The sequence below is a fragment of the Chelon labrosus genome (assembly GCF_963514085.1).
Source record: "Chelon labrosus genome assembly, chromosome: 6".
In the NCBI taxonomy this organism is placed as follows: domain Eukaryota; kingdom Metazoa; phylum Chordata; class Actinopteri; order Mugiliformes; family Mugilidae; genus Chelon; species Chelon labrosus.
In genome coordinates this window covers 27,919,602-27,935,073 of record NC_140342.1, presented here as the reverse complement: position 1 = coordinate 27,935,073, position 15,472 = coordinate 27,919,602, and the positions used below count along the sequence as shown (strand labels likewise).

At 43.6% G+C, this 15,472-nt stretch overlaps 1 protein-coding gene across 1 annotated transcript in view; it reads left to right on the top strand.

The window, feature by feature from the left end:
* Positions 1–6,585: 6,585 nt before the first annotated feature.
* Positions 6,586–15,472, top strand: part of myo10 (myosin X) — a 107,927-nt gene continuing 99,040 nt past the window's right edge. The window contains exon 1 of the mRNA XM_084546468.1: positions 6,586–6,801. Coding sequence (XP_084402594.1) covers positions 6,781–6,801 — 21 coding nt within the window. The 5' untranslated portion in view covers positions 6,586–6,780. The remainder of the gene's footprint in view (positions 6,802–15,472) is intronic.

Below are 15,472 nucleotides of genomic sequence, written 5' to 3'. Positions count from 1 at the left end.
ATCCTGAACTCACTGATCCACCGTTGATTATCCCGCCAGGTTGAGGAGCCTGTCATTGACACAGTGAACCGAGATTTACTGACGCAAGGTTAAAAGAAGAAACGATTTCAGACATCAGAGTCGAGTTCAGAGGCAGCTTTGAAGCGCTTGCTTCTGGTGATGTGGTGAAGACGAGTCACGACAGATAAGCTGGAGTGAACACCGTGATCCAAGCTTTAATTATCCCGCCTTAAATGTTTTCTCAAAAACAGGATAGAAGCTGTTGCTGAGCTGCTGACTTCTTTTTTGTTTTCCCAGTATCACATAATGGCTGATTAGATGTTATTGAGTTGGGCTCATAAACAATCTTTAAATCCAGCTGAATGCTGCTTTATCTTCACTGCAGCTCATTCACAACTTTCTGAGAACGACTAATGGAAGATATGTAACTTGATGTTACGTTTGTAAGGAGGAGAATTTAGTGACAGTTTATCCACATTTTATAAAGATAAAGTAGATGGTTCATCTAAATTATCAGGGCTATATCTGACCTAGGTCTAATTTAACCAAGCCTGCACTCACTCTAAATTAACCTTAAACGTAACCTCATTATTATTGCTAAACTAAACTAAACTTGACTTGACTTGACTTGACCAGACTTGACCAGACTTGACTAGACTAGTCAAGACTAGACTAAACTAGACTAGAGTAGACTAGACTGTATTTTTTTTTTGTGTCTGGGGGTGTTTTGTGTTTTGTGTTCCTTGCCTATACCTACTTTGTACAGTGTCCTTGGGTACCTTGAAAGGCGCTTCTCTAAATAAAATGTATTATTATTATTATTATTATTATTAAAAATGCACCTGTAACTAAACTATTATTTTCAAACTACACTTGACTTGACTTGACTTGACTTGACTTGACTTGACTTGACTTGACTTTTGACTAGACTAGACTAGACTAGACTAGACTAGACTAGACTAGACTAGACATATCTGACCTAGGTCTAATTTAACCAAGCCTACAGTCACTCTATATTAACCTTTAACGTAATCTCCTTATTATTTCTAAACTAAACTAAACTTGACTAGTCAAGACTACATTAAACTAAACTAGAGTAGACTAGACTATACTAAAAATGCACCTGTAACTAAACTATTATTTTCAAACTACACTTGACTTGACTTGACTTGACTTGACTTGACTTTTGACTAGACTAGACTAGACTAGACATATCTGACCTAGGTCTAATTTAACCAAGCCTACAGTCACTCTATATTAACCTTTAACGTAATCTCCTTATTATTTCTAAACTAAACTAAACTTGACTAGTCAAGACTACATTAAACTAAACTAGAGTAGACTAGACTATACTAAAAATGCACCTGTAACTAAACTATTATTTTCAAACTACACTTGACTTGACTTTTGACTAGACTAGACTAGACTACACTAAACATATCTGACCTTGGTCTAATTTAACCAAGCCCACCCTTACTCTAAATTAACCTTTAACTGAACCTCCTTATTATTTCTAAACAAAACTTGACTTGACTTGACTTGACTTGACTTGACTAGACTAGACTAGACTAGACCTGTGTGACCATTTCTTCTAGACTTCATACATCTCTTTAGAAAAGATTCTCGATAATGTTCAATAACTGTAGATAACTGTTTAATGTGAATATCACTGCCTGTGTTGTTTCTCTGTGTGTCTTAAAGGATCTGATCGGGGGGGCCCTGCCCACACTGAGAGAGTTTGCTGCGTCATCATTTGTCGGTAAGTGCTTCAGATTACCGTTTAGTTTGATAATCACAGGGAGCTGGAGACAAGCTCGACTCTAAGTTATTATCAACCAGCCGCCCCCATTCCTGCCTCTCTCACTCTGAAGTGTTTCACAAAGTTCAAGGAGTCCTTCAGGGCTGGAGGCCTTCCTGATGAGGTTTCAAGGGTACTGACAGATTTAGTCACTGAGCTTAGTCCAGAATAGAATTGAATGGAATAGAATAGAACAGAATAGAATAGACCTTCACGTCAAAATGAGGAAACAGAAACCTACAAGTAACACGACAGGTCAGATGTAATGTATTAATCTTCTTCACCTCCTCCAGGTGTTGATCACTTTCAGTCTTCCACTCTCTCCATCTTTCCTCGCAGCATGACTCCAGATGAAAGAAGTCTGATTTGAGTTTTTTCTTTTTAACAGTTCTGGCAGAAATAAACTTCCCGGTCCCGTTATCTCACATCTTTAAGAGAAGTCTAAAAGAGCTACAGGAAATGTTTGTCTTCCTCATCCTGTGTTTGGGCGTTTGGATGTTTTAGAGATGCTGGCACTGAATCAAACAACAAGAGACAGCTGGCTCCTTTAATACCTCAATATTTATCTATAATGAGATGATCAGTAAATGTTTACTGGTCTGGTATTAGTTTGATGCTTGTGCTCCATCAAAAGGTCTGATCAGTTCTCAGAGGTATAAACCTTTTTAGTATTTTATCTTTCAGAAATCAATACTTTGTGTTGACGTGAAGCCTCTTGACCAAACTAAACTAAACTAAACTAAACTAAACTAAACTAGGTTTAATTTAACCTAGACTATTCTATAAATTAACCTGTAATGTACCCTTCCTATTACTTTCAAACTAAACTAAACTAAACCGAACTAAATCCAACTAAAGTCAACTCCACTCGACTAAACTAAACTAAACTAAACTAAACTAGGTCTAATTAAACTAGACTACACCATAAATTAACCTGTAATGTATCGTTCCTATTACTTTCAAACTAAACTGAACTAGGTTTAATTAAACCAAGGTTATACTATAAATTAACCTGCAATGTACCCGTCCTACTACTTTCAAACTAAACTAAACTAAACTAAACCAAACTAAATCTAACTAAAGTTGACTAAACTAAACTAAACTAGGTCCAATTAACCCTAGACTATACCATAAATTAACCTGTAATGTATTGTTCCTATTTCTTTCAAACTAAACTAAACTAAACTAGACTAGACTAAACTAGGTCTAATTAACCCTAGACTATACTATAAATTAACCTGTAACTTAACGTTCCTATTCTTTCCAAACTAAACTAAACTAAACTAAACTAAACTAAACTAGACTAAACTAGGTCTAATTAACCCTAGACTATACTATAAATTAACCTGTAACTTAACGTTCCTATTCTTTCCAAACTAAACTAAACCAGATTTTTGGATGTACAGACACAGCAAGCTCGTGAGAAAATGTCAAGCTTGATCTCTGACGTTCATCACAGTCAATCTACATTTTTCTTTTCGCGGTACAGTCTGAGAAACATCTGATTGATTTCTGAAACACATGTAAAGAAGAAGCATGTGCTGTGTGTAGCGAGCAGGCTGAGACATGCAGAGGTTACCTAACAGCTAAGTGTTTCAGCTCCTCGTCACTCAAGAGAAGGATCAGCCTTTCACTCAAAATCAGCGCCGACATGTCGACGCCCCAAAAAATGCTTGACACAAAAGGTCGAAGCCACGAGCTGAGCTGCGTTCAGGTTAACGTGAGCACGCAGAGGTGGCCTGAGCTCATTACTCTGACTGAAATCAGTTTGACCCTGACTGAGGAATCCTCCAGGGCTCCGAGACCGTGAGCGTTACTTAACCTCTGCCGTGGATTAAAGGTCACGGAGGTGACGCTGTCCAGACAGGTGACATGTGGAGAAACACCTCTGAGACAAATAACTGAAGCCTGAGAATACAACTCTGGAGATAAAAAGACTTTTAACAAGCAGATTTATAATTCTAGCTGCAAATCATCAACTCCAGTTTGTACCAGTTGGCTCTTGTCGGTTAAACATCCTCCAGTGTTTGTACACAGATTCATTTACAATTAGCTTCTTCTGTTCTTAGGTAGGATCCCAGAAAAATGTCATGGCCCACAGATTTGGAGTCACTCTGTTGGGAACTGATTCTGCTCCTGCAAAGATCTGCTAGGCCAGTCAGATCGTTTGGGGGTGGGGCTTAATGTGGTGATGGACAGGAGAGAGGAGCACCATGGAGTTGGATTTGCTTACAACTAAATGTCTGTGATTGGCTGGAGGACCATCTAGTTGATGCAAGACGCTTTAATAGTTCCGTCACAAAAAAAGCTCTCACTTATAAACCCTGTTCACACCTCCATCCTCTGGGTCTGTGTCTGGTACGACTGAATCTGACACAACACGGAGGACAGTGACAACTCTACTAGGCCTTAGAGAACCTTATTATTAGCTTCTCAACGTCTGTACTACTGTATTTTGGACAAAGCTGGTATGATTTATAAGGAACAAATCATACACGAGGATCCAAGAGCTCCAGAACTGGCTCGAAACTGGTTTCCCTGGATGTATACCAGGTTTTTGTGAATAAGGGATCCTTTGTTCCAAAGCTGGCCAGGTTATAGTAGCTGGATCGGTCAAATCTGGCTTCTGGTGCAAGAACACACCAGAGTAAAACATATCACGGCGTGTTTGTTCACTTTTTTATTTATTTTTTAATCAGAATTTGATTCATTTCGAATCAGTTGAAAAATGAGAATCACTGCAGACCTGCTTCATCATGCTCCAAACATCAGTCTCCTCCTTCTCACTGAACGAACCCGTGACTCTCAGATTGTCTCTCAACGCTTTTATGAGCTGCTGAGAGTCACAGGATCGACCGCCACATGCAACAGTGTGGTTTCCTGTGTTGCACAAGCTCAAAACTGTCCCAGAGCGTTGGACACAAAAAGCCCATGTGAAGCACCTCAGAAGCCTCACGGATGGAAAGTGTTCAAACAAACGGAGGCAGCTAAGCGCTTCCTCACGTCTTTCTGATCTTATGTCCCTTATAAAAGACTCACGCTTCATATGCAAATGTGATGAATGAATATTTCTCAGTCCAAACTGAAGGTGAATCTCTATTTCTACCAGTCAGCAGGGGCCTCAGGGCTCCGACCAGCCAGGGGCCAAGGGTCAGTCGGTGGTCTCACATATGTGAGTGCTCCATGTAGTTAACCTACAGCTGAAATGTCACAGCTCAAATCCCGATTCGCACCAAGTCACAGAAACATGATGGATGCTTGAAACTGATTTTGAGTGTACTCATCATCATTCATCATGTGGAAGTGTTTCCATTGAACAGTTTCTCTTTCGCTCTGGGCTGTTTTACGATGGGTGGTAAAACAACGAGTCTGTCCTGCAAAGAATGTTCCTGGTGGATTTTAGATTCTAGTGTGAAATAAGAACAATGAATGGGTTAAAGGTAAAGAGTTTATCCAGAGATGGTTCTAGAGTCTCTCCTCCACAGTTAAGGCTACGCTAGCAGGATTAGGTTAGCTGTTTATTTTTCTTTCCATTTTGAACTGGACTCCGTTGTTGTACTTTAAAAAGTCATGAACACGACATGTAACAGGACTGAGTCTGCAGAGATGTATCGGGTGGAGAGCTCTCCTACTCTAATTGAAAACTTAGCACGTTGCCACTGCTGTAGTTTAAAGTTTGTCAGCCCTCTGGGGGGGCCCCCCTTCTGGCCCGGGACAGTTGCCTGTTGACGAGCTGCACCTCTGAAACCACCTCAACCAATCTCAACTGCACTTCTTTCAAATTTTTATTTCCTACTCAGAGCCGTTGTCAGTGGCAACTGTCAATCACCATGACATCACATCCTGTTTCAAATGACTAAAACGAAATTGACTTTTATATTCATACATCAATGTTATATTAACTCACGTACATCAACATTATACAGTATTAACTACCTAAAATGACAGAACCCATATTTAGGGCGGGGCTTATATGACCTATACTGCAGCCAGCCACCAGGGGGAGCTCCACATGATTTGGCCTCACTTTAGAGGAGCTGTCATGACGTCCATTTTTTTTTACAGTCTATAATCTCAGCTCATTGTCCTCTTTCTATTGTCTTTCAGTACAACAGGTGAAGTTAGTTCAGTTGCCATGGAGATAATTAGTCTGTTGAGTTCGTCCATACCTCGTTGGACATGGACACCTGCACACCAGTCCATCTGGTGACTGAAGAACAAGTAACACGTGTAAGATTCAGAACCAAAAGAACTCTTACACTTTAAAATAAAACTATATATAAATAAATAAAAATAAACCTTGAATGAAAGTTTATTTACTTGACAACCCAAGTTTAACATCAGATCTTACTTTGTGCTTTAAACTACCTGCAGACAGGATGTGTGGCTGTGGAGGTCCCTGAGCTCCAGGGCCCACATGCCGACAGCAGGAGGAGTCAGAGAGGCGGCGGCTGCAGCAAGAGGGAGGGGGTACAGGCGGAGGCGGAGGCGGAGGCCGGCCGAGGAGGTGGAGTTTGGAGATCACTGTGTCCACCGGGTGAGTGAGTGAGCGCCTCCAAAGTTTCACCGGCGTCTCGGTTATTGGCTCGTCGCGCTGCGGTTTTTTTAGCTGTTGACCAAACAAAGCGAGCAGCGAGCCGCGCGGAGGAGCGAACGGGGACAGCCGGGGACGCAGCGGAGGCGCGCACACAGGGGGCCCGGGCTCCTGGAGGAGAAGCCCCACGAAAGTTTGGTGTCTCTTTGGTGCTGACTGGAGGAGTTACCCAGGAAACAAAGAGTAAATTTACTACAGTAGCCCCACACTGACTGAGAGAGTCTCCTCCACGCCGCAGCAGTCAGACCTCCAGGAGGAAGATGATGCTCTGAAGCTGAACCCTTCTTCTTTGTGTCTGCTTGGAGCCACACTAACAACACATGAGTGGGATTGACTGGACGCGCGGTTTCCATACAGCAAATCCTCTGGGATTAAAATAACCAGGCCAATGGATAACTTCTTCACGGAGGTAAGCAGCCGCCGCTCCGCTCTCACTTCATGCACGCATCTCTTCCAGCTGTTTGTTTTCGGGTTCTTTAACCTTCAGACATGCGCACCCCTCGTGATCCGCAGCATCTCTGCGCAGAAAGTCACCAACACTTAAAACATAAACTCTTCTTCCTACTATCCCTTAAATGCATCAGTCACACTCAGTGGAAGCCCCTGCAGAGGAACATCATGCTGTAGGTGTATCACTGTGACATGGGCTTTGTGGTCAGAGGGGGGGTTGGACTGGGTCCCAGTGGACCATTGGTATTTCCGCACCTCTTTTTCTGGTTTCCTCCAAGAAAAGAAAAGAAAAAAAAAGAAGTCATGTAAAGCTATTAATAGAAGTCTGGACCTGTGTCCAATGTTAGGATGCTTTGATTGGTCAGCTACTTGTTGAATGGCTGAAGGTAGAGGACTTTAAACTTGCATCTTAAATCAGAAAGGTTTTTTTTTGTCTCGTCTTTAGGGACAAAAATGTTCTTCTTATGCTCTTCTTAGTATCTTCTGTACATCTTTAGTGTGTTTTCCCGGGCTGAAAGTTTAAATATCTGAACTTTCTCCTTCCGTGTGGTTTCTGTGGAGAAGATCACGTAGGAACCAGCATCAGTTCCTGCGCCTCCCTAACAGGTGTGTGGCTGATCTGGGCTCAGGTTGGTTTATTCTCCACAACAACCGCGGCGCAGTGCGTCAGCTGGGTCTCCGTAGTCTGTGTAAACCTTCGGTGAGTCACGTCCAACGAGTATTCATCTGTCAGTTTACGACACGGTCCGCCATCCACACCTTGCTGCGATAACGTCATGACACCTGACTCATTCCTTTCTTTCTTTATGGAGCTTGAAGCTGTCAGGAAAAGTGTCTGACAGATAAACAACACTGAAAGCCATTTAAAACCGGTTTCTCTTTATTTACTGCTGTAACCGTTATATTTAAATATGTATATGCATCTAAAAAAACACAAAAAACACGTCTCTGCTTCCTGGTTGAAAGCCTGCCTGCTCTCTCATTGGTGCTTGTGCATTTTTTAAAATCCAGCACGGTTCCACGTGAGGTCAAAGGTCGTGAGTGCTCAGAGAGTGAAGCAAACTCTCGGAGGTTTAAGAGGTGTGGTGGTTTGCGCCCGGCACATCTGGCAGCTCAGGTCTGCCTGAAAACTCTGAGAGAATAATTCTCAGCGCCAGGGGCAGGCATGCGCTCACAATAGTCTCAAATATCGGGGCCCGTTGGCTTCTATATCTGCCAGCTAATCGCAGCCCAGACAAAGAGCCCAGTCTTCAAGGAAAAGGGCATTATAGACGAGGAAGCGAAAACCAGCTCCGGCCACCGCAAATGAAATCCAACAGTTTGAGCAGAGAGGAATGTGTTTCGTATTTACACTGAGGACAGTTTATGATGGACGGACATGGACAAAGAGACGCTGTTAATAAAGAGCCTCAGACCTTCACTCATGTTGTTTGGAGTCTTCTGGACGCCCGGTCGACTCCCTCAGTAAATTTACTGGGTTAGGAGGAACGTGCTGCTCCTCCTCAACTGAGCAAACCCACAAAGCATCATGGGAAGTTAGTAAATGTTCTCAACTGTTTGCCTTAACTTGGCGTTTTAGATGTCGAGCTTTAGAATTGCACTGACCGTTTTGAATAGAGCAGCTATATGAGTTTAATCCTAGATTAAAGATTGGAATAATCTCGGGATTTCAGGTTAAATGTTGAATTGTAGGATCTTCAATACTTATGATACATATAGCCTATTATGATTGAATAGTCTGCAGTTTTAATCCCAGATTTCAATGTTTAATCCTTGCAGGGCTTTAAATCCTGAAATTGTAGTTTATGCAGACGTTTTGCATTTAACCTCCAGTTTAATCCAGATTATTTGAATTTAATCAACAAATTACGAGCATTAACACCAATATTTATTTATTATTTTTTTCACAAATACATTTGAGGTTAATCTTATTTAATCCTCATTCCCGTTTGCGTTTCTCCGTACATTGGTTTTATTTAAGCAGGCAAACACTGGAGCAAACAGGACGTCCCGCTAGTATCAGGCCTGGTCACTTACCTCAGGATTACCTTTGGTTAAACTGCTAAAGGGTGATGGGTGTTTCAGTTGCCGGGTGTGAGAGCTTCAAAGAACCAGTTCATCTGAAGGATTGAACCAGAGAATGAGCAGAGGAGACACTGTCCGTGTTAAATTCAACAGGGTTAAAGAATGTGTTACTTCCAGCGCCTGATGTCTGCAGACAGTGAGTGGTTTAAAGAGGAAACTCACTTTGAAGATAAAATCACCATCAGCTGTTTCATTCTTTTCTTATTGGTTCATTTCTTTTTCTTTTTAACATCAAGCTCTTACGACGGCCTCGATTCTTAAATTGAATCTCGTGCTGAGCGGCTACAGAGGAGCACATTGTCCCAAGCTGCAGGGACATGGACGTGTCGACAGTGACACATCCCTCGGCTGGAGGTTTCTCGTCTCTAATTACTGAGCTGCAGCCAAAACAGTCTGGACCAGAGTTGTGTCTATAAATAGAGTCCAAGCACGGATCCAGGCGGCACTCAGTCATTTTCTTGAAACGCGGATTGGACTTTGTGTCCGACAACGACGAGAGTCCTTTCATACTGTGACCAGGTCTTAGTGTGATGGAGAAAAAAAGCTGCTGAACCAATGAAATAAGACCGTAGTTTTGGATTTATGCTCAAAGAAGTCACAGTTTTGGGGATGATGTATGGATCTATATTAGCCTTTTAGTGCGTCCTGGTTTCAGGCCAGTTTCCACTGTTTATGAAAAAGAGCTTGAAAATGGCTTCAAATCACGTTAAATCCTAGCAGGTAATGGGGCCTGCTAGAACCTAAACTGACATGTAAGGCCTTCAAGAAGTTTTAGGACTTTTTGCAAAACTCTATTTTGACACTAAAACTCTGCGGTGGCAGGTTGAGGCAGGTTTCATTCAGGTTTCATTGACTGACGGCCTCGAGGCTGCAAAACAATCCTCCGTCTGTGATTGGCCAATCCTTTTTATTCCTTTATGATATATTCCTACGAGCAGCAGCCGGCCGCGGATCGGTTTGACCTGCAGTGTGTCTGAAGGCGGAGTGCTGGTGTTGACGCAGTGGAGTCAGTCGGTTCAGACGGTTACAGGGTTTGTTTTTATTTGAACTGCAGGGCGCCGGGCGAGGCGGGCTTCACCGGTCGGCCAATCAGACAGCAGCTCTGCCTTCAGGTGTGCGTTTGCAGTGATCACAGTGTCAAGTCAGTGAGTTTATTTAGCGACGGCACAGCTGAAGGACGGGGCCTGGAGAGGAGGCGGGCTCTGTGAAGCGAGGTAGTAATGGATCTGCATCCGTGTTTTAACACATCAGGCAGGGTATAAAATGCAAAACCTGGCGTAGACAGACTCAGAATAGTAGTCTGGTGTCACTCTTCATTATGGCACAACTGATAGAGTTGTGCCATAACTGCACACATCATTTGACTGGCTCCGTTCAGACCTCACATTAACGTCTGTCCCGGGTAATTGGAAGTGGCCACCTTGTGCAGGTGTGAACGCACCCAGGACACTGACATAATTTGCATCCTATACAATGTTGGCGTTTACTAGCAAGACTGGTGTTGGAAATCGGATCCAGGGACGCATGTGGAGACACATTTCAATGCCAGGTGTGAACGCAGGCCACTTGCGATCAGATTGCCCAGGATGGATGTTAATGCGAGGTCTGAACGGAGCCTTCCCACGCTCAGTTCCCAACGGAGAGACCCCAGACCTTTCCACCACCAGAGATTTGTGGTCTGGCGTCGAGGCTCGTCTGCAGACCAACGTGTCCATCGTGAGCTTTTAGCCGGTTGTTAGAGTGCATCTTATGTTCCTGGTTGCTCGGTAAACATGCGCTCCGTTTTGTGGAGTTGAAACAGTCTCACCGTCTCCTTGAATCTTTAAATTCTCAGTGACAGCGACACAGGCGTGCGTGTTTTTATTTGTTCCCTTTTGCACGTGGGAATGAAAAAAACAAAAACACATGCAAATGTCCAAACGTTATTTAATGTCACCATGTGCTGCTTGTTTTCTGCCTTAGGTCACTTCTGCACTTGGTGTTTGCAGCAGAGCCTCTGAAAACACCGCCAGCGTTTTGAGTTGTAATCCCTGATGACGGGTCTGTGCTTTCTCTCCACTCCACATAGAAGTTAGCGTACTACGTCCTCCACATGTATCCAGCCACTCAGTTAACAGGAATCCTCATAGTCTGTGTGACGCAGTGGCTTTCCCCTCCTGTTAACAAGCTCCCAATTAATCTTTTAACACCTTTTGAAGTGTCTGAACACCAGGCTGGAAACATCACCTTGTCATTTCAGCCTCGTGTGTCGATTTACTGGTGGGAATATCCTGGTTTGCAGACGTCCTAGTTTGCAGAGCTGTGTTGCATTTATGCACACTTTTGTTGGAACATGATCCCTGGGAGACAAATGATCAGAAACCGTGAACCCTTAAAGGCTCATGATCGTACAATAACGAGCTCCTGATAACCTGATTTTCTACATTTCAACCTGGTTCTAAAACTTTTCAAACCTTTTTATTCCTCAACACTCTCTCCATTCCTTCTCCTCCCACAAGCCTGCATTTCTCATCAGAGCCATAAAAAGTAACAGCCCAATCATGGACGTTAATGGGCTCACCACAACAAACCAGAAGGCCCCGCCCACTTTATAGCGTTTCCACTTTAATGGTGATTTCAATCGGGAGAGCCACGCCGCTGCGCCTCTTCCCTCCCTCCGTTTCTCCTCGGCTTGTTTAAAGCTGAAACCCGACGCCTGCCGAGCAGCCAGAAGGAACCGAGAGGAATTTAAACGGCTTGCAGATTTGACGACCCCCCCCCCCCCCCCCCCCCCCCCCTCTTCCAACTCCTGCTCCCTTCCTCCTGTCCTTGCAGGACAACTGTGTTGAACATGCAGCTGGATTCCTGCTCGCTCTGCAGCTTTTGTGTGTCGGGACTTTCTTCAGGTCACCTGGACAAGCGACCAATTAGAGTCGGAGGAATTTGGGACGCAAATAGCCGACATGGTTATCCCCCGACAGTCTGTGTAGCCAAAAGTATGTGGACACATGCAGAAACTTAAACAAGACCATCACATGACCTTTCTCACTGCATAGAGCTTCGAACCGAGTGAGGACTTAGAAGATAAAGAGCTCTTAGGATAACTTCTAGAAACATCTCTGCTTTTGCCACAGAGTTGGAAGAAGACATTTATATGTTCTGTCTTCTTTTCTATGTAGACCTCTTCTTTTTTTGGCCATGTCATGTGAATGTGTCTTATTCTACCTGATCCCAAACCCCGCCAGTGTTGCGGTGACGCCTCTGGTACTAAAAATATTCCTTCCTCTATGGAGTCAGGGTGTCTTATTTCTTACGTCATTTTATTGAAATAAAATAAGTCGGCCAAGCTCGGCTGCTGGCTCCCCAGCGCTGCTAAAATAACACCTTCCCAGAGAGAGACTCTGGACGCGGGCCAGAGGCGCCTGCACTCCATCTTCGACCGGTTTCGCTGCTTCAAACCGTCGGTGCGCGGGGCAGAGGGGCAACGGCGACTGTGGGAAATCAAACAAAGTCTCAGGCTTTCAGTTCCAGACCCCGAGCCCAGACAGGAAACCTGTTTATTTTTATTCCCTCCACTGGCTGCGGCGGGGGGAGCGTTTTTAAAGAGAGAAAAAAAAATAATCACATTTTGAACTTGGATCATTTTAATGAGCTGCTCGTCAGGCTGGGGGGGGGGGGGGGGGTGGCCAGGCACGTAGTAGCAGGACGCTGGACTTCAACTGGACAACTTGTAGGATATTTCTCTGTGGTTAAACTGCACTAAGAAAAGAGCTGCGGGTATTCTTTACTAATGAATCCATTAAAAAACACTTACTATGCAAGTAGAGGTTCAGAGTTTCTTGGATTGTTCCAGAGTCCTGTATTTTTCATCTAATGTTGTGGAATCTGTCCTGAAATCAGCTGATTTTCAACCAGTAAAAGCACTGTGATCATCTTAGCTCTCATGCAACTTAGGTTCTCATGCATCAACACCTTTATAACTCATCGTACTTGTGTGTAGACGCTGCATGCCTGCTTCATGCAGATGTACAGTGTGTATGTATGAATGCATCTCTGTCCTCCTCCTCTCCTGCTCTTCTGTCTCTTCTTCTGGTTCTCCTGAAGGTTCCTTGTTAAAGAGTTTTTCTTGCCACCGTCATCAGACTCTGGATTCTCCTGCAAAGGCGCTATGTAAATAAATAAAATGGAACTAAACTGAATGACTTAGATTCAATAAAACAGCTGGGTTTTATTTGAGCACTGGTTTCCCCAGCCTTTGAGAAGACCTTTTTTTTTGCACGGTTACTTGCAGACAAGGAAGAAGCATCGCTGATATCTTCAAAAATCAGAACTTCTGTGAACATGTGCAGACGTCCTGGATGTCAGAGCCATAAACATCCATACAGAACTATACTAGTACGTTGACAGGCTGCAGGCACCAAAATGTCTGACGATGCATCGCAGTCATCCACCTTCTGTGGGATTAGTTCCTTTAAGATAAGAACTTTTTTTTTGACTTCATCTCCATAAAACGGCGTCCTTCAGGGTTTTTTTTGTAGGTTAATCCACGATTTAGACGCCACAATAGCAGCCGTGCGTCCGTGGGCCTATGGTCGCCAAGGTCAGCCATGGCGTGTTTTGACTGCAAACAGTTTGAAGACAAGGATTCAAGGATTATAGCATTGACGTCGCCTTCATGTGTTTTATCTCCTTTAACCTGTTTAGGCTGGCTCACAGGTTTATGCTGCTGTTATTAGGTACATGCAACAAAAAAAGCTGAAATCCAGAAAAGAAAACACTACTTTAAATGTTGAATAGAAATCCAAACACGATTAAAAGCGTGACTGAGTTCACAGTATTTAATCATTCAGTCCTGCATGAGTGACTTTTATGGATCCTTGCAAACTAGAAGCTCTTCATCACACATTAACCTCTTTTCCCATCCTCTGCCTCCATTCATAACTCTTCATTTCATCTTCTTCACCTTCCTCTCCCCTTTTGCTCCTCTTTCCTTCCTCCTCTGGCTTTATGTACTAAGTCCCGACTTCCTGCCGGATATCTCAAACATTCCTCTGGATCCTGACACTTCCTAACCTCTCACTCCGTCCAACTCCCTCCACATGTGTCCGTTTGAACCGAGGCAGTCTGTGCATTGATAACTGAACATACAGTACAGTCAGTCTGGAAAGAAGGAGACCCTGATGTAGACTCTTGATCTTCTGGTTTCTCTCTGGTTATTGGAATAAATCCATTCTCTCTGAGCATGTCTGCTCCACGTGGAGTAAAAACATCAGGTGAGGAGTTACCAGGAGGGACAGAAAAATAAAGATAGAAAAAAATAAAGATGAACCAAGCTGGAATCCATGTGGACAGAGACGATGGAGACGTGGAGACATCTTGGTCGTCTTCTAAGACTCTACATATTCAGGACTGAGGATCTTGTTCTTCTTCTCTTTCTCCTCCTTACTCTCTTATTTATTCTCTTTCTTCTCATTTTCTCCCTTTAAGTTCTCCTCTTTCTTGTCTTTCTTGTCCTCTTCCTCCTCTTTCTTGCTGTTTTTCTCTTGTCTTCTTTCTTGTTTCTTCTTCTTTGTTCTTCTCTTCCTCTCTTTCATGTTGTCTTTCTCCCTCTCTATCTTCTTGTCTTTCGTCTTCTTCTCTATCTTATTTTCCTTCTTCTTCTTCTCTTCCTTCTTGTCTTCCTTCTCTTCCTTCTTCTTCTCTCAACATGGAGCTAGAAGAACAACCAGTTGTTGAACCAAGCTGGAGTCCATGTGGACATCAACGTTGGAGACGTGGTTCCATCCTTATTCTAGTCACGTGTTCACAAACTGTATAGATTTAGATTTTGCTTCTCTTGATATTCGCCGTCACCTGACATCGCTGCGCAGTAACGCAGAAGCTCCATTAAGGTGATGTTAAAATCTGTCACTCCTGCGTCGCCGCGGTAACGCAGGAGCATGTGCATCGCTGCAGCATCAGAGGTCATTTCTTGGTTGAGTGGCTGCAGAAGGCAGTGTTTAACAAAAAAACAGTGAAATGAATCCGAGATGCTCTTCTGACACTAATCCCTCTGTGTCCCGCTGAGTCGTGGTTCCCCGCTGATTAAAAATAGTCAATTAAAACCAGGAATGGAACATTCAGGGTCCGACTGTACGTTCACTGGCTGCACAAGGTGGCTGCAGAAAGTTTTTAGATGTTGAGTGTATCAGACCTTCTGGATGCTTCTGTTGGATTTGTGCTTTTATTTCTTCTCTCTTCAAGCTATATACTATGCACCCATCAGGCATAACCTGCTGGCGGCTGCTATCAAGGAGTGTCATTGCTATGGGGTGGGGGTGCCCGGTCTGGTCTAGGTGGGTGCTACATGTCTAAGGAACATCCACACAAATGAATGCCAGAAGTTTCCCAGCAGAACATTGAACTGTCAGAAGATGGTCAATGTTATTTACTTCTCCTGTCAGTGGTCATAATGTTGTGTATGTGGACACCTTGAAGTGGTTTCAGTTGAACACATGATCAGCTGTTATAATCAGTCAAAGCGGTCGCAGCGAGGCAGACAGGTACAGGTGTGTGACTGACATTGT